Raw genomic sequence first — 26,783 nt, 5'->3', positions numbered from 1 at the left:
ACTGGCTTCGCCGTGTCCCCATCCAACCCCAACCCTCACCCATTCTGCCTTCCCACCCTCCTCAATGCCATTTCCATTGAAAAGCACAGTGGTAATTAAATTCCAGCAGGGGTTAGGGGCAACTGTGCAGCACGCTGACATGGGAGCTGCCCTGACATAAAGATGACACAATTCAAGAGGACAGAGGGGGGCAGAAGCAGAGAGGGGGTGGGTGGGGTGACAAATGCAGTTTATTCACACACACACACACACACACACACACACACCGCCAGATTTAGACTCCTCAATCTTCATGACATTCAAAAAAACAAAAACAAATAAATAAATAAAACGAAATGGATATTCAGTTTCGGCCAATTCCCACAATGACCTTTTCCCCCAAACCAGGGGGACATTCCAGACAGATCCGTCCTCGGCATCTGCGCCACTTGCAGCATATTTTGCAGCGCTTAGGAGGATGAGCGGCTAAGTGGAGGAGAATTTGGAAAAGCTGTCGTGTGTCTGTCGGCACAAACGTGCAACTCGGAGGGACGCGGTTTGTTGTTTATTCACAGTACAGTGATGCTAATCCAGATCCTCCAGAGAGGCCGCGCACGCCTGCTGTCCTCCTTTCTGCAACCTTCATTAGCAAAACAACACAACCTGTTAGTCTTTTACTGCAGACATAAAACTGCAAACTGAGCTGGCGGCTGCGGGTTTTTTACTTTAAACTGATGCTAAACATCGAAAAAAAAAACATTGATTTGCTGGACAATGTTTTTTTTATATATATATGATCAATGTGACATGCATCAATTTTCTGAATAATTCCTTCATTTGGATTTACAAACTTTTTTGTAACTTATATTTCCATGAAAATAAATCCCACTGCTTTATCACATTCACTAAATCAAGCATTTAACATCAAGTCAAAATTGTAGAATTGATGATTTATTCTCTTTAAGATAATCTGATTTAAATATTAGATTTACGCATTTGTGCCACTCTGCTGCCATCTAGTGCACAGACGTATTACTGCATGTGTTTGTGCTCCAGGGTCCAGAAGGACGCAGTTGATTAGTCCGTTAAAAACACATAATCAAAAATCAAAAACAATAAAATTCAGTCAAGAAGATCAGTTGTAAACAATGTCTCTGTTCTTTTGCTATGGTTGCCATTATATGTTCAGCATACCACAGGTTTTGAGCCAGCAAACAAAGGTCCCACAGTGTTATGAATCAGTCTTCTTCAGCCACCGGTCGGCCTCAGTACCGATTTAAAACCTCCAGAATTTCCTCTTTAACAGAGAAGGGGAAGTGCTGCTGCACACCCGGTCCACCGATACTCGTTTCCCAGCAGTCAAAGTCACAGTCCCTCAGGTCCTTCACCGTCTCCTGGACGGTCGTTGAATCAGTTTCTACAAAATAACACCAAACACAATAATTTCAATAAACAGGAAAAGTCAGACGATGGCGGTTCTACAAGGTCTGCCTAGAGAACATTAATGAACAAAAGGCACCCTGTAGACTAAGGGATACGACAGAAGGGTCAGGGATGATGATGTGGGGACATTTAAAAGCAGGGTTAGGTTACAAAACTATTCTTCCAGCTTCAAAGACCTCAAAGAGCAACATGCAAACAAAGATCCAACAGAGCATGGCACAACTGTAGACCAAACAAGAACTAATCATGAAAGAAGAAAAGACCTCGATAATAGAGCTGCAGAGATGCACAGCTCAGGTGTGAGAGAGTCGACAGCCAACAGATAAAGAAATGTGGCAAAAATAAAGCCGTGGCAGAAAGATCCGGTTTATCAATACTAGGGGTTTTAACAGAATTAATCCGGTCCTTTATTAAATTTTTTAAGGGTTTAACTAAAAGGGTGCAGAACCAAAAACCACAAATGCATTAATGTTAAAAGATATAAAAATATGTGGAAACACTGGTGACAAACAAGGAACACCTCAAAGACCCTTCATTCGTACAAAATGCATTACATGCTTTCTTCTCTCCATGACTGTCTGTCCCCAGGTGCAGGCATTAGCTTCCACAGACAAAGACACGACAGCTTGTGTGCGAGAGCGTCATTATACCAAGCATCAGAGCAGACAGATATCAAAGGGTTTAAAATAGCTGCAATTCAGAAACAAAAGCACAACAAAAGAACAAAACCCAATAAACTATTTGGAAATCCATTTAGGCGATTGAGAACTTATTAAAATCCCGTATGCTGCAGGCATAAACAAAAACTGAACACGGTTTTGTTTCTGATTGGTTCAGTACAGTACCTGCATGAGGACACATATGTAAATGTGAACGAGCACTGCTCTCCGTAAAATCGTTAATCATGCATTGTCCTTATAATCCTTGCATTTGAGAACGGGAGCGAGGAGGCGTCTGAATTTAACAGAACATTTAGTGCCTCTGAAAGGTTTTGGTAAATTTATTAAATAGGAGCTTGTAAAAAAAAATGGCAAGCCTAAGAGGCTGAAAGGGTTACTGCGGATGCATTGGAGTATTAATAGATGAAATAAGATGAAATAAATGTTCCCCAAAACGTAAACGTAGAATTATACAGTAGGGGGCTAAAATTGAATTTTTCTCTACATGGTCGTCTTGAAAAGAAGACATCTCTCATTGTTTGCACTGGAAGGAATCGATAAAGATTTGGACTCATCTTGCAGCCAAAGGCACGAGGAATGTTTGGTTAGCAATGGAAGGAAGGAATTCAATTAAATAAATACCAGGAAATTCAAAAAAGTAAGAAGACTTCTAAAATTACAAACATACCTTAAAATCGACAATATCAACAGGCATGGCATGAATGTTTTGCAACAGCCCTCTCAATTACCTTGAACGTTTTTCTTTTATTCTTTTTTTCATCTGAGGATTAGTGAAGGTAAGAAGGCAACAAATTATCAGAGAACCAGAAGCACCAAAGCAAGAACTAAAACACTTTGTATTATTTTCTAACCTAAAAATGACAGCAATGTTGCATTTTAAAGCCAGAATCGACCTTTCAGTTAGTTGTCAAAGCTAAAATGTTATTTTACACACATATATTACACTTTCCTACAACAAGAGAGCTTTTTAAATCATAACCTCGAATCTGGACATGTACATAGATGATGACAGCAACATGCGGATATCTCTTACAGTGAAAACTGAACTTATTGTTTTCAGGACAATTATTTCTTTTTTTTTACAGGAATATGTCAAATGGATGTGTGTTCGCTTATTTGCGACGCGGACAAAGGCTGGTGAGAGCAGTTTTGTGGGACAAGTAGCTCACCTTGGTCTCCTGGTGGAAAAAAGGTTTTGCTCCAGGATTATGAGACAACAGGAAGTTGGTTTATGTGAAGGAACAACCCAAAGCAGGGGCTCAGCAGCCAGACCACATTAGCCAATTTGGGTGTTGCTTGCATCCAAGTTTTTAGGGGGAAAGAAACAAAAGCTTTTTTTCGCCCTAGTTTTTATCTTTCTGTCAGTGCAAATGTAAATCCTGATTTCTGCAGATGGCATGATTGAATAAACCAATAACCTTACTCTCCAATTAACCCTCCAGCTGATTTTCTCATGATAATTCGATGGAGGAGCATGAGATTCTTGTAAGGCCAGTCGACATGCCGTTATGGGGAACTAACAGCTGACAGGGTAAAAGGGCACAATGACAGACCGTAACACTTTGATAGCAAAATTACTGTAGTGCAGTTAATCCTTTACAAGTAAAACATGGACTAGTACGTCACACGGCGACAACGCTGGTCACAACTTTCAAACCCTAGCTGAGGACTGCCAGACATTTTTTTTTTATCTACAATTCTTGTTCCAAACGTTTTTTTTCCCCTACAGGTCCACATTATCTTGTATATTCCTCGATCTACAAGCCCAAACCCTACTGTAACGGAAAAGTCGTAAAAAATGATATATGCCAGTTAAAAAAATGTGTCCAAATGTAACAAGGTATTATATATTTAAACCGTGAACTGTGATGACACCAAAGGAAAAAAAAAAAAAAAACATGACTGTGCAGCACCTGGTCTCAGGAGCGTGATGCCACAGCCTCCTCCCCCTGCTCCTGTAAGCTTGCTGTGAAGCCCTCTGGCTGCTGTAACCTGGCACAGTGTGTCTAAAGAAGGATGCCCTACGCCCATCACATTCAGATGATGCTGGTTGATGTCAATCAGCTCCTATAAACATGAAATTCAGCAGTAAAGATACAGGTCATAAAGGTTAAACATATTTATGTTGATGCCGCTTGCAGCGCTTTTACCCTTACGGGACATTAACAAATAAAATAAACAAGAAAGTCTACAGTGTGTAACTGTGGCTGCAAAAAGGGAACTAAAAGTAAGATAATTTTTTTTAAATTAGTGTATTTTTCCTTGATTTGAGGAGCTAAATAAGACTTTTTGCCAATGGAATAAGATGTTTGCACTTAAAATAAGAACAGTTCATCTCCATCATATTATTTCAAGTGCAGGATATCTAATTATCTTATTTTAGGGGTAAAAATAATCATTCCATTGGCAAATAGTCTTATTTAGCTCCTCAAATCAAGGAAAAATACACTAATTTCAAGAAATTCTTACTTACTTTTAGTTCCCTTTTTGCAGTGTGTGGATGCACATTTTCAATAGAAAGGTTTCCCCCCCAAAATGTCACCTCTAAAATGTTATAGTGCTCCCCTGTGATGGGCTCACAAGTCATCTCTGTTAGGACTTTCTCACAGGTGCAGGAAACGGCGTCAACTGAATCCAGCACGGGCATCATGATAGAAGGAAACTGCAGGAGGGGCAACAAAAAAACAACAGAGCAACAAGGCAGATTAATATTCCCAGCATGCCTTGCGCCTAGCGTTTGTGCGAAAGGAACATTGTGCTGCTGAAGTCTATAAATGCCAAGCAGCTTTCAATGGACAGGCTGCGCACAGGCAGCACGTTTCGCACGTTTGACTTCGACTGTGTCCAATATTGGCACAACACGGTGCAGGCCCCAATCTCTGTCCGGCGTGGAGAGCCGCACACCTGCTGGCGTCGCCAAGGCAACGGCGCGCAGGGGTGCCGGCTAAGAGTTTAATTTTAATGCTTTATGGAGGCACTCAACCCTGTGCCCCGGAGTATCGGCCGCGCAAAAGCAGCGCCTATTATATTAATTATAGTGTCGGCAAGTAACACACGGGGGAGGGAAAAACCATTTAGTACCTTGTTAATTTTGTCCTTCACCCTGGCAACAAGTACCTTGGTGCTCCGCGGCACTCTGGTGTTGGTGAGGAGGATTCTCAACAACGGCACCCTGGCAAGCAAGAAAGATCAGAGGGTTCAGTCGTCTGCTGATGAGGGGGCGATTTCACAGTCAACGCTTGATTCCTGTTGCCAAAAACACAGAGTGTGTCTTTTTAATGCGGCTGATTAATCAAAAATTCATAAGCTCTGCATCGGTACCTGCTCAGTGGTATTATCTTTCCAGCTAAAAACCTCAGCATGCCACCTGCGTATAAAAACATTAAAAAAGGGGGGTTAACACGGTGATACTGTAAAGTTTTAGTGATATGATAATGGTGTCGCTACTGAAATTAAAGGGGGGGATATAATGTCGGGTTTTATGTGTTGTGTTTCCGTCTCACCCCATGTTCCTACAGCGTTGTCCACTCCTGACGGATTGCCATGGATGATCTTCTCCCCTTGGAAAGCCCAACTGTTGATGAGCTCCAGATCCTCCTGACACCATCTGCAGTCAGTTCACAACCACACGGGGTACCGTTAATGATCACAATAACCGTAAAGTCGAATAACAACAGAGACTCTGTTTGGGACTCAATAGTCTCCGCTAGCGCACTTTTACGTCGAACAACATTTAATTTCTGATTAGGATTAAATAAAAAAAATAGCTTTCAGATGACTTTTTCATTTATTAGGGAAAGAAAGCTTTAAAAATAACTATGATCAACCCTATTTTTGGACAGCTGGGTCCAAAAATAGCTGGGTCGTATTACTGCCTGACCCGGAGAATCAAGAAATTATTCAATAGAGCTCGTCTGACAACACGAAGTAGGCCGTCTCACTTTTGCAAACAAACATTTTCATGATCCCCAAGTCTGTTGGAAAAATACTCTGTGTACCAGCACTAACGACACAAAGGTGGAACTTTCTGGAAGGCGTTAAAGCTGGTATAAAACTACCGCCACATTTAGGAGCATCAAACTCAGAGCCAAACAAATATTGGTAATGTGATGGTCTGGAGCAATTTTTTGAAGCTTCAAGTCCCGGACAACTTGCTGCTACTGCAGTCGGCTTGTGACCTTAAACCAAAGAACGTTCAGGTTATGCACCAGATCTAAACTACAAAGAAATCAAACTCTGGACTTCAATCCAAGGTTAGTTAGTTAGTTAGTTAGTTAGTTAGTTAGTTAGTTAGTTAGTTAGTTAGTTAGTTAAGTTGGTTTGAATTTCTGTCTTCTTCTAATAAATGAAACCATCATTTGAAGAGTGCTTTGCATAATTCCTTAAGTTGTCTTTGTAAAACTAAAATTTTTCATGTTTGATATTGAAATTTGATGATCTGAAACATTTAAATGTGACAAAAACAGAACAAATTGGTTGGAGGAAAATGCGTTACTGAATAAAATAGATGTAATTTCCAACCAAAATGAACCATCATCAACAGGATAATGTTGTAAATAAAATTAAAAAAACAGAAATTTATACTCATGCCGGTTTTTCTTTCTACAAAACATGACAAATCAAGTTTCCAAGATTTGATATTATTAGTATTATCAATTTATTTTAACCCCTGCTGATTCTGACACAAAGCAACTCATTTAAAAGTAACTTTGTAGTTGTACAGACATCTGATGACGAACCGCAAATTCGTTTTTTTGCAGCATGTGAAACATTCTGTCTTGGATATGTCATATTGTTAAAACTTTGTTTCATTCGTCAGTAAAAAGGAAACACACATTGTGTACTTTGCAAAAGCAAAGTGAGTCACTGTCAAAACTGTGACAACTGCTCCTTTCAGCTCCAAAACATTTTTGCAAAAAGCTGCAAAAAGAAGCTTTAATGCAACTTAAGGCAAACTTGACAGGCCTTACTTTTATTAAACGGGTACCTGCCATCGGTTGTCAAAAATCCAGCCAACAATGCACAACTTACACTCATTTTCCACATGATGTTTGCCATCAAATCAAATATCTTTACTTAGTATTATTAGACAAAAAAATCCAGACTAATTGCTCTGATGAGGCAAACCCGTGTTGATCTGAAAGTCGCAGCACTAAAAAAGAAAACCTTGTTCCTACCTGCCGGTGTGCTCCCACTCTTTGAGCGGTGTGGGGATCTTTCCACTCGCACAGAGCAGAGCTGCAGCTAAACACACCGAGTAGGCAGCGCTTGAGCCCAGTCCTGCTCCGGTCGGCAGCTCTGACCACACAGACACCGTCAGACTGGGCATCTCTCTGAAAACACAACCAGAAATAATGAGCTCATCTCTTCTGTACTTGTCTATATATGACTAATAAAGCTAAAATAAACAGATGACTGTAGTGGTTTTTGTAATTTGAGGGGATAGATTCTCAAACTGATCAGCAAAATCAGGGGAAATATTGCATAACGATTCAGTTACATTAACATGCCGACTGACTTTTATTTTTTTAATGCCACACTTATGATGCGGTAACCTATAGACTGCTTTATACGGCAGACACCAACTTGACACTTCGGTCTGTGTCATTTCAGAGTGGTCGCTTTCAGACAGCGAGAAAAATACTCGAAAACTAATTGTCCAGCTCTGCTCTCGAGGGGAAAACCCATCCAGACTTGTTAAGGGGTGCAGAGTGGCCTAGCGCCTGACTCTCATTAGTGGCCATCCTGTCAGAAATCCTTCACCTCTCTGACACGGCAGCACTGTGTCAGCGCCGATTAAACCCTCCAACAACCTGCAGCTCTAATGTTCCTGAGCATCTTCTCCGCTCGCAGCAGCTGGGGCCGCAGTGTCCGACCGATCCAGCTCTCCTTACCGTCTTTATCTCAAAGGAGAGCGTTTTAGTCCTGCCAATTACCCCGTCCACATCAATGAGGACACTAACTATCATTTTGGGGTTGTGAAGTAAGGAGGTGAAAACAGCAGGCCTGCACATGAGTGCAATAATTATATAAGCTTGTGCTCATCACCACATTCTCTCATACAGGTACATGTAAAAAAAAAAAAAACTGGAATATCGTGAAAAAGTTAAGTATTTTTTTGTATTCATTTCAGGAGGGTTTCTTACGGAAGAGGATTAGGCCCACTCCAAAAACAAATTAAATTCTGACTTTTTTTCTCAGAATTCTGAGATTAAAGTCAGAATTCTGACTTTTTTCTCAGAAATCTGACTTTTTTTCTCAGAATTCTGACTCAAAAAAATCTGAATTCTGAGAAAAAAGTCAGAATTCTGAGAAAAAAGTCAGAATTCTGACATTTTTTTCTCAGAATTCTGAGATTAAAGTCAGAATTCTGACTTTTTTATCAAAATTCTGAGATTAAAGTCAGAATTCTGACTTTTTTCTCAGAATTCTGAGATTAAAGTCAGAATTCTGACTTTTTTCTCAGAAATCTGACTTTTTTTCTCAGAATTCTGACTTTTTTCTCAGAAATCTGACTTTTTTTCTCAGAATTCTGACTCAAAAAAATCAGAATTCTGAGAAAAAAGTCAGAATTTAAAATATATTTTTTTGAGTGGCCCAAATCCTCTTCCGTATGAAACCAATTTATTACATAGATTGATCACATATAAAGTGAAATATGTCAAACCTAGATGCTTAGGACTATATGCACGCTTAGTGTAGCCAGTGATATCAACAGTTTATGGTAATGGCTTGTACTTGTATAGCGCTTTATCAAGACAGACAACCCCAAATCGCTTTACACTACACTTAGTCATTCACGCACACATTCACACCCTTACGGTGATAAGCTACACTGCAGCCACAGCTGCCCTGGGGCACAACGCCTGAGACGGTCGGAGCGGAGGAACTGTCAACCCACCAATTACAGGACAAACTCCCTAACTCCAGTGCCACTGTCGCTGTTTAAAAATAATTAAATAAAAATGGAAAGATCATGCCTTGTTGTGTCTGCGTGTTATGTGTATTTATGTGCGTTCTGAGCCGGTTTCTGCCTCATCAAAATTTTATTATGGCAACACATAATGACAATGAAGCTTCTTGAGTCTTGATTTCTTGCAAGTTTGATGATTGTGGCTTATAGATCATGAAAAACCAAAACCCTTGTGTTTCTGAAAAGTAGAATACTGTGAAAAAGTGAAATACAGAAAGGTCCCAGAGGCTGCAGGAAGAGTGGAGAAGAGTCTCTATACAGACATTTTAGAGAAGAACTGAGACAAAACACTGTTACGCGATGCCGTCAGATTCTACCACCTCTGTCAAAAAGCCCTCCAGATAAGGGCCTCTATCCCTCCTTTTCTCTCATTATAAAAAAAACAAAACACAAAGAGGATAAATATGGAGCACAGTGAAATTTCAAAATGTTTCCTTTGGCAAAAAAATAATAATACTTGGCACACAAACACAGCGGGTTGCTGATAAAAACAGACGGCCTTGCAGCATTTGGAACATGCAGATAACAAAAGCTTCAATTTATCCTACGTTCTGCCTGTGGACACAGAACATCAGCAAGTCAGCGTTTGTCTGTGTCTGCTGCGTTTCTTGCCAAATGTTTGGTATGAATAACAGTGATAGGAGAAACAATTTGATGACTTTGACGAGCCGTGGAAAATGTGGAAACGATGTGAAGAACATCATAAATATCTCACCCAGATCCAAAAAGGGATAGGTAGATATAAAGGAAGGCTAAGGTGGCTGTAGTACTGCTGTCCAAATTTCCATTGGTCACCCCGATAAATTCACGCAGTCTTTTCACCAGTTCAGAATCCAGACGTTGTACCTCTTCCTTTTTATCTGTAATTGTAACAGAACAAACAATTTAATCCGTGGGTGTACGAAACAGACACCATTTTCAGCAGTGTATTTATGCTTCAACATGCTAGCAATGGGTTAATAATATTTTTGTGACAAAAATGGAATTTAAAGTGTCCACGAAAGAAAAAAAATCTATATACATAATGATGAGTCAATGGATGTGATCTGAAACAATACGAGCTTTAAAAGGTAGAAATCATCCATCAGTCGGAGTTAAGCATGTCAGTGTGGTGCATTTATTTTATTTTTTGATACACTGTATAAATGTAGACAGACGCTATATACCTTATGCACCTTTTCCTCCTTTTGGCACCTTCTTTTGTTTATTAAGCCAATGTGTGACAAGTGAATTTCTCCACTGTGAGATCAATAAAGCCCATCTTATCTTATCTTATCACCTCTTACCGCTTAAACAGGACGTCAGATTCTTCAGTTCAGAGAGCTCCCAACAGACGAATGTGTCGATATTAGGTAGGTTAATAGACACTTTGCCGTCAGAAATCCCTTTCAACTGCAAATATGTTCTCAGGTTTAAACTCACAGCGAGAGCCACCTGCAAAAAGGAACATACAAGTTAATTCACCCTTCGCTAATCCCTACCAACTAACATTGATTTTGTTACTCATCCTATGCACTTACATCTTTACAATCAAATTTATTTTTCCTAGCCCTTAAGTATTGCCATGAATTGTCTAACCCAACTTGGTCATGCTTTAAATCCAAAATAGAAAACTAGCTGACAGCTATGTACTGCAGTTTGCACTTGCAGACACAAGATATTATCTTAATGATGTTTTATAGCAGGCCTACTGTGAGGTAGACAGAGTCAGTATGACACAAACAACCAGGAGTGCAATTAGACAGTTTTATATCCAATGCAGCCATATTAGATGTTGAGGTCAGGGTTGGTACAAGTGAGCTTTGGTGTATTGCCATGTCTGTTTTGTGTTGTTCCTTCATAAATCAGACTGAAAGCTGCATGTCTTTGTAAAGAAAAAAGATTATGGTGGTGGTGGTCCCTGGAAATCTTAATAGGAAAAACTGGGCACAAAACAATCAGCATCCAACAAGACGGCAGATCAAGCAAAAAGGAAATAAAGGATCACAGCTAGTCTATAACCAGCGCCAACATGCTGTAGGTCAAACCCACGTAATAACAATAATAATAATAATACAAATAATAATACACGAGAAGGAAAACAGATTACATAGCTTTCCTTTAAAAATCTTGATATCATACCTTTCCATGAACAACAGCATGCTCCCCGTGGAGGATGGCTTTCCCGGGAGCAGAAATCAGACAGTCTCTCACCTGCATCTTTCTGCCAGTTTAAAATCTTCCCAAATTCAACTTTTCACCCAACAGCGTTCTCATAGACAGGCTTAGCTGGCGCTAATCCGCTGAGGCAGCAGAAACTCAGCAGCAGTTTAACCCCACGACTGTGTGCATTTGTTTCACGGGAAAACGGTAAAACTATCAAGCATTTAACGACGCCTGTTTGGAGCAACACAGCAGCCCAAAGCACTGTGAACACTGACAGCTATCAACGCAGCTAAAAACCGTAGTTTACACACAGCTACATGCACCACTCTACGCTGCGGCTCCGGTATCCAATCACCGCTGCAGCTGCTTCAGGGGTGTTTCCTTCTGACCAATCAGCGTCCCGCAATAGGCCTTCGACTGGATGAGTTGACCAATCGTGCGATGAAAACGAAACGCCCACAAACTACGGGCACAGCAGAAGGACAAAACTCCGTACCCGAACAACAACAACGCTCAGTTCCCGCTGCTACATTGTAGCTTCGATATGACATTGGTAATAATCAGACCCGCTCTCCTCCGCGGTTTTATGCGGACACAGAGGACCATAAGCGGGTACCGGACACATAAACCGCTGTGTTCAGACAGAAGGTATTTGTTCCTTTTCAATGTTTGTGTGAACTCACATGTTTACGGTGTTGTTTCCTCTGACAGCCTCTGAAACCAACCCTTTACGCAACGTTTTTCCTGCATACACATGTCACAATATATTCTCACAGCTGATCATGAAACAATTTCTACTTCATGACTTTCTTGTCTCCAACAGTTATGCCCCCGGAGAAGACAAGTCACCCAAAATATACACCAAAACTGGAGATAAAGGTAGATCTGTCTCAATAACAGAGTCTCCGAACTACAACAGATGGAAATCGATTCATACATCTGGTGTGCAAATGTATTTAACCCCCTGGGTCAATGCTTTGTAGGTCTACCTGAAACTCTGACCGATTGGATGGAGAATGCCTGAGAACATCAGTTTCCATGTCTTACCACGAGTTCTCTGTTAGATTTTGGTCTGGACTATGATTGGGCCATTCCAACAAATATTTTCATCCAAACCATTCCATTGTAACTCTGGCTGTATGTTGAGGATCCAGGTCCTACAGCAGAGGATTAGGGCCATTCAAAAAATAAATTCAATTCTGACTTTATTCTCAGAAGATTAAAGTCAGAATTCTGAAAATAAAGTCAGAATTGAATAGACTTATTGTTAGTTTTTTTTTTGAATGACCCTAAGTCTGCTCCTGACAAAAGAGTGACCTCTGTAAAGTCTTGGGTTGTTTTTTAAAGGTTTTCTTTAACCTGATTTTTTTTTTTTTTACATCCATCATCCTATTAACTCGGACTCACTTTCCTTGGCACGGTGCACCATGTCATAGTTTCATTGTGTGTTTAGGGTGATGTGCAGTATTAGTTTACCTCCAATCAGTGTGTTTTCCTTTTAGACCAAAAAAGTTAAATTTTGGCCTCAGCTGACAGAGAGCACATTCTAAATATTTGCTGTCTTTTATATGGCTTGTGGAAAACTGTTGGTCAGATTCCTCCACCTCTGATTTCTGTAGCTCCTCCAGAGTTACCACGGCCCTCTTGGCTACTTTGTTGATAAATGTTATCCTTAGCTGGCCTGTCAGTTTAGGTGGATGGCCATGACTTGGAATGGATTCCACTTGTGTCATCCTCTTCACCATTTTCAGAAGATGGATTGATCTTAAGAAACTCTTTTCTAGCCTAACCCCGCTTCAAATTCCTTCACATCTTCATCCCTGACCTGTGTGTTGTACTCGTTGGCCTCCATGATGCCATTTGGTCCCTACTCTTCTCTAACAAACCACTGGGTCCTTTACAGAGCAGCTGGATGTATAATGAGAATGAACTGCAAGGTGACTTCTGAAGACATTTGGTTGCAATATATTTATATTTAAGAGTAAGGCAGGCTGAATATAAATGTACATACAGTCAGATGTTTAGTTGGCAAGGCAAGTTTATTTATACATCACTTTTTAGCAACAAGACGATTCCAAGTGCTGGACATGAAGAGAAAAACATTACTGGTAAAAAGGTAATGTTAGCGATACTAATACCTTTTGAATTAAATATTATAATGTATTATTGAGTAAAAGCATTACCACTGACTCATAGACCTAGTTAATGAAGTGGACATTAAGGAAAAGATCATCCTTTCAGCCCATTTATAAAGAGATATGTTTACAAAATAGGCATCAGTTTGGTCAGCTTTTATAAGACAAGCACAGCTTGATTTTAAAGACCTTAATCCTGAAGAGTAAGGGGTTTCTTAAGAGCTGTGATTTGCTAAGATGAAGAGCTGTCTACACATTTATGTTTGAATGCCACATAAGGAGTGTATGTAATTGGCCCTAATGGACAAAATTAAAGCATTTAAACCTAATGTAGACATCCCTAAGGAAAGCGGACTCTTCTTTCAGTTACATCAGTGTGTTTCCATGTTCAGGTCTATACTGCATATTGTTAAAAAAAAAAAAAAAATAAAAAATGTAAGAAGACAGAGGATGAGGGCTCATGTCTCAACTGTCATTGATCTTTATATTCTTAAACCCTTAGCAATGTAAATCCCAACTGTCCTTCAAATAATGTCAAAACATTGAAAACAATGCTTTATTTCTATTATAATTATAACTATTACTTTATTTTGGTCTGTCACATGAAACGTTGTTTATGGCGGTAATGTGACAAATTGATGATATTGTGAAGGATATAAATACTTTTCAAGGTAATGTGTGTGTGTGTGTGAGTGTATATATATATATATATATATATATATATATATATATATATATATATATATATATTTTTTTTTTTTTTTTTTTTATTATTATTTATTTTTTTATTTATTTATTTTTTAAATGATTCCTGCTCTAGGTTTCTCCAGCACCTTCACAGGAGAAAGGAGGCCAAAGGAAGATCACATTTTCGTGGCTTTGGGAAATACAGATGAGCTGTCATCAGCTATAGGGTAAAATATGCATTTTTAAACTGTTAACTCATTTTTTGTATGCAGCTATTAAAGTCCTTTTTTCTGTCAAAGGATGAAAGAACTGCATACAATTATGTAATTATAAAGAAAACTAATCCTGCATATAATCCATTATAATGAGCTGTTGCAGAGCTTAATAAAAATGCAAATAACTAAACAGAAAACAAATTAAACTGTAAGGGAAATGACAATGATGTAATGGCATAAGTGTTTGCTAGACAGCGACAGGTTGTGTGAAGAGAAAGTAGTTACTAATGTGATGTTTATACATTTATAAAGAACATTTTTAATTTAAGCTTTTCTTAACTGACAGACAAATAAGTTCAAACATGTTAAACCAGACTATCTTCTTGCTACATGTTGTGATTGCTGAAAAGTAACAAACGAAGACCTATGCATTTCTTTTACATAGTTTTGCATCAGGAGTTTGTCTGACACCCATTCTTACCATACTTTGCAGATTGGCCCGAGAATTTTGCCTTGACAAAGGTCACACGTTCACACACCAGCTGGACAAGGCAAGACTTTTATGCCAAACGTATGTGCTGAAACAGACCTGCGCTCTGCTCTCCTGACAGACTGAGAGCAGAGCGCAGGTCGGGTTCAGCACAAAAAGCTTATTGGAGAGGGAAAATGTTCAAAGAATAGAAAACCTCTATTTATTAAAGAAATGGTCGTTTTGGTTGTTCCCTGCAGATCCAGTGCATTTTACAAGATGTGGGCTCCAATATTGCCACTCCTCGATCCTCTGCAAGAGAAAGCCACAGAAGTATGCAAATACAGGCTGGTCTGATCTCATTGTTTTTCCCCTCAATCATCTAAAATGCCTTTCCTTTTACCAGAGAGAACAAAATTCAGCCCTCAGCCAATCACTGAGCTGGAAATGTGGATTGACCATTTTACAGAGGAACTCCCACCGCTGACCAACTTCATTTTACCTGTAAGCTTTTTTTTTTTTCTGCACCTGTAGACACGTTCCCATGAGAGATTCAGTTTTTCCATATGATTTGTATTTTACAGTCTGGTGGGAAGAGCAGCGCGGCTTTGCACTTGGCTCGGACAGTTTGCCGGAGAGCAGAGCGCAGGTCAGTTTCAGCACCTAAAGTTGCTGTCAAAATAAAAGCTGCTCAATGTCACCAACCAGATCCGTCACGTTTATTGGTTGAGTTATATCTCTCCATGTCAAATGATTTATTAGTAGGTGTAGTAGAGTAATAAAACCCCTCCGGTCCATGACGGGAATGCTGCTAACTCCGTTACTGAAGTATTAATTAAAAAAGGGCTAATTAAAATAGAAGCAGTGCGGAATACAATTAGTGAGGTCCTTCATTCTTTGAACAAACAGGTTGGATATTATTAATTAAGCAAGAAGGCAGCAGATGTCATGCATGCCTGTGATAGAGAGTTCCTCTCAGAAAATATGAAAATGGGTCATTACAGACCTTTTTTAGAGCAAATTAGTAAGTTGATTGGAAAGGGAAAACCTTTCAAGTGGAGAAAATGATAGGCTGCACAGCTAACATAATCTCACACCCAAATGACAGATATGTGGAACGGAAAACTTCCACTTAAACAGATCGAATAATAACCAAAATGGCAAAGACCTGGCATATTATTAGCTACTTGGTGATCAAACAAGGTGTACAGTTACCTGTGAGGCAAGAAGCCCCCTGAAGGTCCCATTGTGGGAAAGAAACCACAGGGTGAGGAGGGTACGGTTTGCCATACTGTGGAGATGTTTCTCATACTGTGGTGTCAGGCTTATTTATCTGTTCCATGGATCACTTTGAATACATCAAAATAACTGAAGATGTGTTGAAACAAAAATTAATTCCCCTTAAAACGAGTGCTTTAACAAGATAACCACCCATAACACACCAACCCAAGCGGCATCTCTGTTCCAGACCAATAACGTTGGTAGGCGTGGTCACCGCCATCCCTGCCTTCACCTTAAACCTGCAGGGGTGATGTCAAATGTTCCATTTCTAATAAAATACCTGCCAATATGTGCCAGAAGTTGCTTGACTCAGTGCAACGCAAATGTGAGGCAGGACTCAGAACCAGTGGTTATGCAATTAAATATTAGTTCAGCAGATCACAGGAAAGCAAACTTTTAAATGTTTCACTTTATTTAGGAAATGTAAAGGAAATGCAGCTGGTTCTGTTTTTATCTGTTTTTATCTGGCTAATAAAAAAATTTCCTCAAGTTCCAAGTAATGTTTGGTACATTTTTATTTGGCGTAAAACATACGGTGTGTAAAACAAAAGGTTAAAGGAAAATAGTAATTGAGCACAACTCGAATGGGTCAGAATGCTGCAAGTCTACCACTGGATTTTGATTGCTAGGATGGGTGAGCAAATACTTTTGGCAATATAGTGTATGTATGCATCCAATTTGCCCACATTAAAAATGAAGAATAGTGAGTAAATTAATAGTAAATAAAATCTATAGTAAGAATTTTGAACTTTAATTGCTCTTTAAACAAAGGTTTGTGGTTTTAGAGTGAGCTTGAGTTGTTTATCAGAGGCATCAAAGCTCTGGTCCTCAGGGGCCACATTTTAGACCCGTTTCTGCTCCAGCACATCCGATTTAAAACACTGAATTAGTTCCTCAGTTGGTCACCAAGTTCTGCCGGCGTTGTTATTAATATTACCCATCATTTGACTCAGGCGTGCTGAACCAGGAGGACATCTAAAACATGCAGGACACCGGCCCTTGGACACCACTGCTTTAGATCAGTTTTCTGGTTACACGGTTGCTGTGTTTTAGACCGATCTGTGTGTGTTTTTTTTTTCTTTATAGTGTTGCTCCAATTGTGCGATCAGGGGAGACAGATCCAGATGTTGCCAAGTTCCTCAACAGGTCAGCATTAGGTGCTTAAAAACAAAACCATTCCTCCCCCCGATGAAACATCTGATAAGTCTTTTTTTTTTTCTCTGTACTCAGACTGAGCGACTACCTGTTCACAGTAGCCAGATACGCAGCCATGAAAGAAGGCAAGGAGGAAAAGATCTACACAAGACCTGAATGAAAACACCTTTAAATCAAAGTCGTCATTTGTTCCTGCAACGATGGACGCAGAAACTCCAGTTGTGTTGTAGACATTTTTACAGAGAAGAGTGTTTTTAGCTCAGACAAAAATAAATCAGCTGAGCAGTACACGTTTATCAAAGTGATCATTTTCCACATCAAGCACAGCAGTTCATCATATAAACCTGAAATAATTTAGATTAACCTTTAGATTCCACATTGATCATTATCTGCCTCTCGTTGGGATTACTTTGCATATTTCTCCGTCGCGTGTGGCTTTTGCGTGTAGCGTGTTTGCGGCAGTCACATGATCTGGCACCAGCCCTGGCTCTTCTGGGAAAGCGTACAGGCCCACGTCATGAGAGACAGATTGCGGTCTTCGTAGGGCGGGTAGCGCAGGTAGGTCACGCACTCGAACCGCGTCCCTCTAAGCAAGCACGCTTTCCTGTGCGAGAAAGTATCGAAGCTGTAGCGGCCATGGAAGGACCCCATTCCACAGGCACCTAAGACAAAGCGTTGCAAGGACTGATCCAAAGAGCTTTTATTTAAAATGCATGTCAGCGTGCTTGTGGTGCGACGGACACACTCACCCACTCCCCCGAAGGGCAACGCCACCATCAGGCTCTGAAAGATGCAGTCATTAGAGCAAAAGCTACCACTAGAGGTCTCACTCATTAGTCTGGAAATGACCTGCGGTGAAAGAAAAGGGGAACATGCGATCACGTTTTACACCAACACACTGAAGGTGTTACAGTAAAGGCTCCACTGACTACATACAGGCTAAAATATATGCATACATCCCCATACAAATATTTGGTTAAATACCCCCCCAGCAAGCTGCCCCTACAGGATACTTCTGGTTGGATGTTGGACCATTTCTATCAGAACTGGTAAAGCTCCATTAAACTGGCTGGTTTCCTGTGCCACTGTTCACAGTGCACCACGTTTCACGTTATTTAGTTTGATGGTGAAAACTTCCTCTAAAATTGCAACCTTCAAGCCAGATTCCAAAAACAGTAAAAGAAACATAGCAACTGGACTTGTTTTCCGTAGTTGAAGACGTTTCGCTTCCTCTCTAGAAAGCTTTCTCAATTCAAAAAGTCTGGAGTAATGTGCAGTACCAAGCTTTATACCATTGCCAAACAAAGGCCTTGTAATGGCTTAGATAACATGCAAATTGAACTGAAACAGGTCCACCCCTTTAGTAATGGGCGGTCGTTAGAGGCATTAAGCCAGCAGATTGAACCGAAACTGGTCCACTCCTTTGTAACGAGGACCAGATCCAAATTTGACTTGCCAACATGGTCAAGCTGAACGCCTGCTGAAGAAAATGTTTGGTGGTCAGGCATGACAGGGCTTTACTAGGGAAATTACAGGTAAAGTGTGTTTGCAGTAGTTAATGTGGGGTGATCAAAACCTAAGAAGACTAACTCAAGCATGGTGGCGGCAGCATCGTACTGTGGGGCTGCTTTGCTGCCAATCCATTGTAAGAAGGACTTCCCTTCTTATTCGTCAAAATGATCTCAAATGAAATTAGAAAGCAAACGCTTGGATTCAGTGGCGTAGCTTTTTAGGAAACTCGTTTCAAACATCAAAACTGAGCTTGCGAGGAATAAAGCAGCAAAAACAGTAAAATCCTGACTGACCTCAGCTGTCCTGGAAAGGTACAAAAAAAAAAAAAATTCACATTCAAACCTGTGCGGCTGTGTTGTTCTTTAAACTCATCAATTTGATTGTCGTATTATCACTTCACACTGAAAACGCCTCAAACGTGGGTGAGATTCACAGCTACGGTGAGTGTACGGAAACGTTTGACCAGATGATGTACCTTATTGTTGGTGGAGTATGCATACACACAGAGAGGCTTCTCTTGCTTGTTGATAAAAGCAATCGCTTCATCCACATCGTTCACGGTCAGGATTGGGAGAACCGGGCCGAAAACCTCCTGCTGCATGATGGGATCCGATTCCGCCACCTCTGTCAGAACTGTCGGGGCTTCAAAACGGAAAGAGCCCAATCACATCCTGCACGTCGAAGCGGGGGGGGGGGGGTTACTTTAGAGGTGGTTAACGATGCCAGTTCTTACCAATATACTTTTCTGCCTCCGTCACCTGCCCACCAACAACCACCTTGCCAGATCTCCACAGCAGCTCTCTGGTACGGTTGAAGGTCTCCAGGTTGACCATGCGGCCAAAGCTGCGGGACTCTCGCGGGTCGGGGCCGTAGAACTGCATCATGCAGCATTTCAGGGCCTGCACGAGCCGCGCTTTGACGTCCGTGTGGCAGAGAATGTAGCTGGGGGCCATCAGGCTCTGACCCGCATTGTGGAAACGCGCCCAAGCAATTCTCTGCACGGCGGTGGCGATGTCACAGTGCTGGTCCACGTAGCACGGGTTCTTTCCTCCCAGGACCAGGGTGGTGGGAGTAAAAGTGCGAGCAGCAGCCACAGCGATCCTGCTTCCTTCCTCTCGGTTTCCTGCAGGGGTGACGGCCATGTTTAATGTGCTTCGGAACATTAAGGCGCATTAAATGTGTGCTAAAAAAGGCGGATGACGCGCTTACCTGTGAAAAAAACGTGGTCAAATTTAAGCTCTACAATCTCAGGCAAATCACCGATGCCTGCAAGAATCACATGGAAGCATTCCTTGAGGAAAACAAGAATTTTGTATGAGAGCAATTCACTCACATGTTATTCTTCCAGTAGTTTCAGTAAAATAAATCGTTAAAGTATTGAGTAGAATGACCAAAAAATAAATAAATATCAGACTTACGCGTCCTGTTTCTGACGATGGTTGCATTTTACTCACGTTAACAAGACTACAGTTATGGAGGCAAGTTTTGTTCCAACAGCTTTCAGACCAACTTATTTTTGCATAATTTTCCAAAATTAAATTTATGCTTCCAATTCAACAGTGGAGTAAAAATACAACCATGCCTCTGAAAAAACACAGATGATGTCCAAATGTTAAGTCTCCATGGCGTGTGCGTAATAAAGCACCAGCCCCTTCTCACTTTGCTAGCATGATGTCCTTCTGCGGTGCAGAACCTCCTTCAGTCAGTATTTGTTGAAGGTGCGCATAGCACAGTAAAATTATAGACATTTATTTTTATTCAACTCCTTTCTCTGTCACTTTTATAAATGTAATGCTAGTGAAATGTTTTCATGTACTCATCTTTAGCATGACTGTCACTTTCATTGTAGGCTTTAGACCACCAAGGAGTTTTCCTGAATATGTGCTCAAAATAACAAAATATTTTTTTAACAATTACAAACGTCACTTAAACATAGACGTGTGTAATCCACAGAAATTTCAAAATTGTTTGAAAAACATAATTATCAATGCAATGATTATTTAAATAGGAGTTTAATGTATGACATAGGGGGGAAAAAAATGACATTCTTTCCCTGGTATTGGGGGCCGGTGCTTAAGATATGTTTGAACTATTTTGTTTGTTTTTTTACCAAGAAACAACTTTAATATTTGTATTTTTTGCAAAACAGAATTACTTACACAAGTTTGAATGTAATGTATACAAAGTGAGAATTATGCATAAAGGCTTAAACATATACATACAGTACGTCTTCAGTCTTTGGTTAAATGTGCCTTCAGCGAGTCGCAGACGGCCAAACATGATGCAGCCATCAGGAGGATTCCAAAAGTTTAATGCTAGCCTGGTTTTAGTCGTTTTAAAACCGGTTTTGGTGTGTGGTTCAGATCTTTGTAATATTACAACAACCAGCTGTTTCCAGGGTTCAGACATCTGACCCCAAACTACCATTCTCCGATCAAAGGAAGAGTTCGGGCTTTTCCAGAACAACTCTGAACTCCTGAGAGCCGAGCTTATCGGGGGTCACTGTCCACAGAGAAGCGTATTGGGCATCATGGAGGACTGGGAGGGTGGCAACAAAGAAACATCTGCCCTGATTCAAAACTGAATGAAACGTGCAGCTTTTCACGTGAACAAACCAAATGACAAAACATTTTAAAAAAAATTAAAAACTGAGCAGTTTAACCACAATCAGAAGTATGTTTGGAGGAGTTGAGGCTTTTAATCCTAGGAATACTGCACCTGCCAAGCCTGGTGGTGGCAACATCATGTTGACACTGAGCTATATACTACACTGGAGTGCTGATTTTGCTGAAAAACTAAAGTCACTGGCTGCCATCTTGCTACTCCCTACTCTCACAGAATCCCATAGGATTTGGCTGCAATAACAAGCAGTTTTCTGGCTGTGTGAAAACGTTTCACAGGTAATTCTACAGTCAGTGGATGTACTAACACTATCAACTACTAGGAAATTAGGTGCTGAAATATTTTACATGTTATTCATATTAAAAATATGTATATATAAGTATGTGTATATGTATATATATGTATACATATATGTAAATATATGTTTTTGTATATTGTTATTTATATATTTATAAATGTTATATATATATATATATTTAAATAAATAAAATGCAAAATATTTCAGCATGTGACTTTCTCATTACGTGATAGTTTTAGAACATAACATAAAAGTATATGGCATTTGACATTTTAAAAGTTTTAAGCCCCCCCCTTAACATGAGAAAATCCTTGTTATTCGATGCTGTAGCGCACATATTCCCTAGTTACTGGGGGGAAATAGGGAGTACCAATATGGCGGCTGGTGGCTTCAAAGTGACCCGTTCTAACAGCGGGCGATTAGCACTCCAGTGTATTATATAGCTCAGTGCATGTTGAAGGTTTTTTTTAGCTACCTAGGCTTTCATTTTTTTTTTTATATTCATTGATACCAAACACATTAAAAGGGGGTCTTGGATTGAAGGATTCAGGCTAACGTTAACCTTCTGGAATGGCCCCAACCTCAACCCACTTGAAAATATACACACTGCTTTAAAGTGGGGTCTGTGGAACAAAACAAATAAATACAGTTAAAAATTCTCCTAATACGTGTAGTCAGATTTCCTGCCAAAATTATGGCAGAAGCTTGTAATGGCTACAAATATATTTCTCTGCAGCTTGCTGAAGACGTTTATCCAAATGTTAATGGGGGTTAGTGACTATATTTGTGTTTTTAATCCCCTTAACATTTTTGGATTGCAGAAATGATGCACTAAATTAAAATTTATGTAACTCATTCTTCTTTATTAAAACACATTGCAGTTATTTGTTGAATGATTATGATATTATGGAAAAAAGGTCAGAATGTAATTTTTACTTTCATGTGCATGATGAATGGATGGAAACCTTATCAACACTATGTATCTGAAAACATATTCCCTTTCGAGAGCTCTAAAATCTAGTTAAGTTACACATTTCTAAAGTGAATTTTACACAACCAATCACTAAGCATCACTTTAAAAACAGTCTTAACAAGAACGACAACCAGTGTCTTTCTACCAACTGAGGCTCTGCATCAAAATACAAGCGTTGCTTTTTGTCTACTGTGCTTTCCAATTGATTATTTTCACTTTAAATAGTTTTTCTCCTTTAATTACATTTTTTTCAAAAAGGTGCTTATGCCTGGGCGTGCTTCGATGGCACAGGGGTAGTGTGCACGATTAAAAAATTAGCCGCTAGTGCTACAATAAAAAAAAAAAAAAAAAAGATCCCGGATAACCAGAAAGCAATGTACGGATGGTTATTTGATGGTACCTCAGATTTTCCCAGAATTTTTAAAGGATAAATTACTATGTACTTAACACGCCCAGGGCTCATAAATTAGATTTACCTCAGCAAATGCTCTACAAACTCCCAAAAATCGTCATTTTCAACATATTACATAATCAGCGAGACACTTTTTGGGAGGTGAACTCCCAATCAGCAGTCGGTCCACTCTGCTCGCTTACTTACATTATCCAAGTAGAAAGGAACGAGACGATGCAGAAGCTCTGCTGTGTGCACGGTGTTCTCAGAGGGACTGATGAGTGCACAGTTTCCTTTAATGAATTACAAAAACATCAGCGGCTGTGACATTCTCCGTAAGGCTGTGTGTGGCTGCAAAACCGTGTTGCTGACCTGCTGCAATGGCTCCAACCAGAGGCACTAAACACATCTGGACAGGACAGCACCAGGTCGCCATGATGAACACCACCCCCAGTGGCTCATGGGTCACCAGGCACTCGTCCAAGCAGGTGGACTGCACAAACAAAGTTCAAACTTAGGTTACAGATGGACTAAACTGGCAGACGGAGAAAAAAAAAAAAAAAAAAAAAAAAGACTGGACCCCACTGAATTCTTAAGGGGTCATTGCAACTTAATTTTAATCTGCTTTGGTGGACTCGGTACAATGGATTACTTTGTGGCGACCAGACTGGAATGTTTCCAGGTTGTGTAAGCCTCTAGTAATCCCAATCTAGTTACGAAGATGTTTAGGAGAAACGAGGCGACGCAGACGGGTTTCTCACCAGGTTCTTTTCCACAGACTGAGGTTCCATCCACTTCTTCAGGTTGCTGATGGCGTGAAGAGCCTCATTCTTGACCGTGATCAGTTCAAACACGACCGTCTCAAACCGAGGCTGGTTGACGCGGAAAGAAAATGACCAATGCACGTAATAAACAACCAAACATGTGCAGGTACAGCTCAATTAATCAGAATATTAACAATAATTGATTTTTACTCATTTGGCTTAGAAGATGAAACTCATATAGGTTTGTTAAACACATAATGCTGTTTCATTTTAAGCATCAGTTAATTTCATTGATGATGACCAATGCACTGAATCCATACTCAGTCCATACATTGAAAATCTTTACAAATATCCTAAAACGGGCTTTGCTTTGTAATCTTCTGTGGTTATTCGTTTTGCTTTTGCACCTTTTTCTAGCTCATTTTTTTCCTTTCACTAAACATCCTTGGAGGCAGCTCTCTCTTCTTTAGCAATGATCTTTTTAGGCTTACTCTTCTAGTGGACGTTGTTGCTGACTGTCTGCAGCACAACTGTGAAGTCAGCAGTGGTTAACCAACATTATTTAATAAATATTTATTTGCTCCAAACACTGTTGGAGCATTTGTACAGCTCCGTCTGTGTGGGAAAAGATTTAAAGCAATACCAATCATCAGGGCAGTAAGACATGCAGTTTTAGATGCATAATGGCTTTACATGTCCAGGTTGGTGAGAAAGTTCTGACTTTCTTATTCAGATTTCCAGTATCTAGTGATTTTTCCAACTTTTAACTTTCAACTAAGTAAAAAAGAAACACACCATTATACCAGATGGATAAACCATCTGGTCTAATGGTGCTAATGGATAAGAATGGGGTTTATTTCTCCTTAGTTCTCTCTTTAAAAATGTAGTATTAACCGAAGAGTACTTCTGAAAGTTTAAACAGCATAGATGTGTGCCAGAAAGAAATCTGTGTTATCGGTCTTGTTTAATAATTTTATTTCCCAAGAAACAAAGGTATGTGTTTCCATTAGCTGTAAGCCCTAATAATCAAAATTAACTACCATGTTTCCCTTTTTCTGCTGAATCCTTGAAATAAATGTAACTATTCAGGGACATTGTAATGCAGCGGTAAACAAATCTGTCAGTCCTTTCAGAGTTTTGGAAACAGGACAGAGGATGTACCTTGTGAAGGTCCCTCCCAAGAGCATCCACAAAGTCGCACTCGTGCTCTTCCAGCATCCGCACCACAGCCTCCAGCTGGGCCAGCCTGAAACCCTCCTTCAGGGTCCGTCCGGCCTGAAAGGCGATTCTCGCCCTCCTCAGCAGCTCCACGCACTCCAGGGGGTACGTTCTCAAACAGGGTTCTCCCAGCCTGGTCCTGGAACAACAAACTGGTGTCAGCAGCTCTAGCCATGGTCCTTCCTCGGGGATACACGTCTAATCGCATTGACGCTATACCTCCTGCATGTTAAACGGCCATTCCTCTGACAAACGTAGCACGCCCTGATTTTTCCACTCATGTTCTCGCAAGTTAAGCAAGCAGCAGCGCCGGCTTCTCTAAAATGGGCTAGTTTGAAGTTAAGCCTGGGCAACCGATCAGTAAATACTCCAGCCAATCAGGTGATGCACATAAAACTAACAGTGCTGCAGACCGGCCAACCTCAAGCCAACCTGGGAGCCACAGATCCTTCATCATTTCATTCATATCCAGGGCATTACAGAAAGACAATAAATGCAGACGGCTCTAAACAAAACTAAATAAAATTTACCTGCGCAGTGCTTTGAACCATCGGGTTGGAGATGGACTCGGCGGGCTGCTCATTATCTTGCAGTTAACGATGAGACAAACAAAGGCAGCGGGCAGATGGAAAATCTTCACCAGGAGAACCTCTGTTCCCCTCTTTGTGGAGAGCAGCACCGACCGACTCAGCGAGCTCAGAGAGGAGACGTTTGGCTCATGCGTGCGCATTTACGCCATAATCCTCCATGTGTGGTATTTAGAAAAGAGAACAGAGGTGAACCAGGGCCCAGGCTTCAGCCTACCAGCCTGTCAAGCCACCCACAGTGGGCCTCAGTGGCTCAAACAGGTGTTATGAATCAATAATTTATTCAGGCTGAGAAGAAGAAGAAGAAGAAAAAAAATCACCAACTGCATGCGCAGGGTTTAAATTGGTTTATATAATACTTGATTCAACAATACAGGATTAAAAAAGTATCTTACACGTAGAGAAGTCTGTTTAAACAAAACACTCAACACTATTGCGCAGCCGGCTTCAAAGACACAGAGATTATACATTTTGACAGGAGGGGTGGGAGGGATTTTAGCTTTTATTACTTCTCATACTAAAAAAAAAAAGAGGGCGGATGTTCGCAGCCAGCGTAAAATCGACCCTGCTCTTGACATCAATTAAATAAAAACACACAAGGGGGAGCTCGGGAAGAGACAAAACCAGCATGTGAGGCATCACTCATCACATCCTCGCTGTAGTGTATCAAATATTTAGGAGCGTTTCCAGTTCTTAGAAAGACAAAAAAAAAAAAAAAGGCATCGAACTGATGTATGATCCGCCACTAGTTTTTCTGCTTAATTATCTCGTTAGTAGAAAGGTTGTAAGTTCCATAATGTGCCAGTGAGAAGTTTACTTACGCTGCTAATGGGCATGAATATCACATTCGTTCGGGACTTTAACAAGATGCATTTGAACTATTAGATTAGGGTTATATCATTTTTATTTCTAATTTATAGAGGATCAAAAGGCTGTAACATTAACATTTATCCCCCCAACTCTCTCCCAGCTGCAGGGAAAGCCATAAACAAGCCTGTGGAACACCTCTGGTTAGATGTTGGATCCCTCTGCTTACCAGAAATGGCAGAGCTCATTTAAAGTGACTGGTTTCCTGGTACAGGCCTGTCTTCAAGGTTTACCGCTTAAGGCTGCACAGTATATCGCAAATATATCCATTCCAAGAGTTATGAACTTGCAATTTGCATGCTGATGTAATATTTAGCCAGTTGGTCAGCAGATGATCACTGGACAGAAATGGCATTACCCAACATGCCAAAGGTCACAGAGAGTGGGAA

General features: G+C 40.3%; 3 protein-coding genes across 5 annotated transcripts; 1 reads left to right on the top strand and 2 right to left on the bottom strand.

Annotated features, from left to right (window-relative positions):
- Positions 1 to 769: 769 nt before the first annotated feature.
- mvk (mevalonate kinase) lies at positions 770 to 11,555 on the bottom strand. 2 transcript variants are annotated; one of them, XM_036143666.1, is made up of 10 exons: positions 11,197 to 11,555; positions 10,362 to 10,509; positions 9,791 to 9,935; positions 7,280 to 7,435; positions 5,606 to 5,709; positions 5,424 to 5,469; positions 5,220 to 5,274; positions 4,645 to 4,764; positions 4,016 to 4,169; positions 770 to 1,396 (listed from the first exon to the last, which is right to left on the bottom strand). In XM_036143666.1, the coding sequence occupies exons 1-10, from the start codon at positions 11,272 to 11,274 to the stop codon at positions 1,245 to 1,247; spliced, it is 1,158 nt and encodes a 385-aa protein (XP_035999559.1). In that variant the 5' UTR covers positions 11,275 to 11,555; the 3' UTR covers positions 770 to 1,244. The 2 variants fall into 2 exon arrangements, with proteins under 2 accessions (XP_035999559.1, XP_035999558.1); XM_036143665.1 differs by having other exon boundaries at positions 5,184 to 5,274; positions 11,197 to 11,554.
- A 138-nt stretch (positions 11,556 to 11,693) lies between these two features.
- On the top strand, positions 11,694 to 17,450 carry mmab (metabolism of cobalamin associated B). Its single transcript, XM_036143664.1, has 9 exons — positions 11,694 to 11,868; positions 12,044 to 12,099; positions 14,176 to 14,269; positions 14,751 to 14,808; positions 14,987 to 15,059; positions 15,133 to 15,230; positions 15,311 to 15,375; positions 17,094 to 17,153; positions 17,238 to 17,450. Exons 1-9 carry the CDS (start codon positions 11,765 to 11,767, stop codon positions 17,320 to 17,322), a joined length of 693 nt encoding a protein of 230 aa, XP_035999557.1. The 5' UTR covers positions 11,694 to 11,764; the 3' UTR covers positions 17,323 to 17,450.
- On the bottom strand, positions 17,316 to 25,757 carry aldh3b2 (aldehyde dehydrogenase 3 family, member B2). 2 transcript variants are annotated; one of them, XM_012863464.3, is made up of 10 exons: positions 25,471 to 25,757; positions 24,884 to 25,079; positions 23,720 to 23,830; positions 23,331 to 23,451; positions 23,166 to 23,251; positions 19,884 to 19,965; positions 19,408 to 19,797; positions 19,150 to 19,316; positions 17,912 to 18,011; positions 17,316 to 17,824 (listed from the first exon to the last, which is right to left on the bottom strand). In XM_012863464.3, the coding sequence occupies exons 1-10, from the start codon at positions 25,668 to 25,670 to the stop codon at positions 17,625 to 17,627; spliced, it is 1,653 nt and encodes a 550-aa protein (XP_012718918.2). In that variant the 5' UTR covers positions 25,671 to 25,757; the 3' UTR covers positions 17,316 to 17,624. The 2 variants fall into 2 exon arrangements, with proteins under 2 accessions (XP_012718918.2, XP_035999556.1); XM_036143663.1 differs by lacking the exon at positions 25,471 to 25,757 and adding an exon at positions 25,160 to 25,284.
- Positions 25,758 to 26,783: the final 1,026 nt, after the last annotated feature.

The sequence above is a fragment of the Fundulus heteroclitus genome, chromosome 12 (genome assembly GCF_011125445.2).
Source record: "Fundulus heteroclitus isolate FHET01 chromosome 12, MU-UCD_Fhet_4.1, whole genome shotgun sequence".
NCBI lineage: Eukaryota > Metazoa > Chordata > Actinopteri > Cyprinodontiformes > Fundulidae > Fundulus > Fundulus heteroclitus.
This window is presented reverse-complemented; position numbering and strand designations above follow the sequence as displayed.

Coding starts and splice junctions, on each gene's coding strand:
- aldh3b2 (XM_012863464.3), bottom strand. CDS start 25,670: ATGCGCACGCATGAGCCAAACGTCTCCTCTCTGAGCTCGCTGAGTCGG. Junction 25,080..25,470: donor TGGTTCAAAGCACTGCGCAG/GTAAATTTTATT, acceptor TTGTTGTTCCAG/GACCAGGCTGGGAGAACCCT. Junction 23,452..23,719: donor AGTCTGTGGAAAAGAACCTG/GTGAGAAACCCG, acceptor TTGTTTGTGCAG/TCCACCTGCTTGGACGAGTG.
- mmab (XM_036143664.1), top strand. CDS start 11,765: ATGACATTGGTAATAATCAGACCCGCTCTCCTCCGCGGTTTTATGCGG. Junction 12,100..14,175: donor CACCAAAACTGGAGATAAAG/GTAGATCTGTCT, acceptor TTCCTGCTCTAG/GTTTCTCCAGCACCTTCACA. Junction 14,270..14,750: donor GAGCTGTCATCAGCTATAGG/GTAAAATATGCA, acceptor CATACTTTGCAG/ATTGGCCCGAGAATTTTGCC.
- mvk (XM_036143665.1), bottom strand. CDS start 11,274: ATGCAGGTGAGAGACTGTCTGATTTCTGCTCCCGGGAAAGCCATCCTC. Junction 5,470..5,605: donor CAACGCTGTAGGAACATGGG/GTGAGACGGAAA, acceptor TTTTATACGCAG/GTGGCATGCTGAGGTTTTTA. Junction 1,397..4,015: donor CATCACGCTCCTGAGACCAG/GTGCTGCACAGT, acceptor GTTATTTTGTAG/AAACTGATTCAACGACCGTC.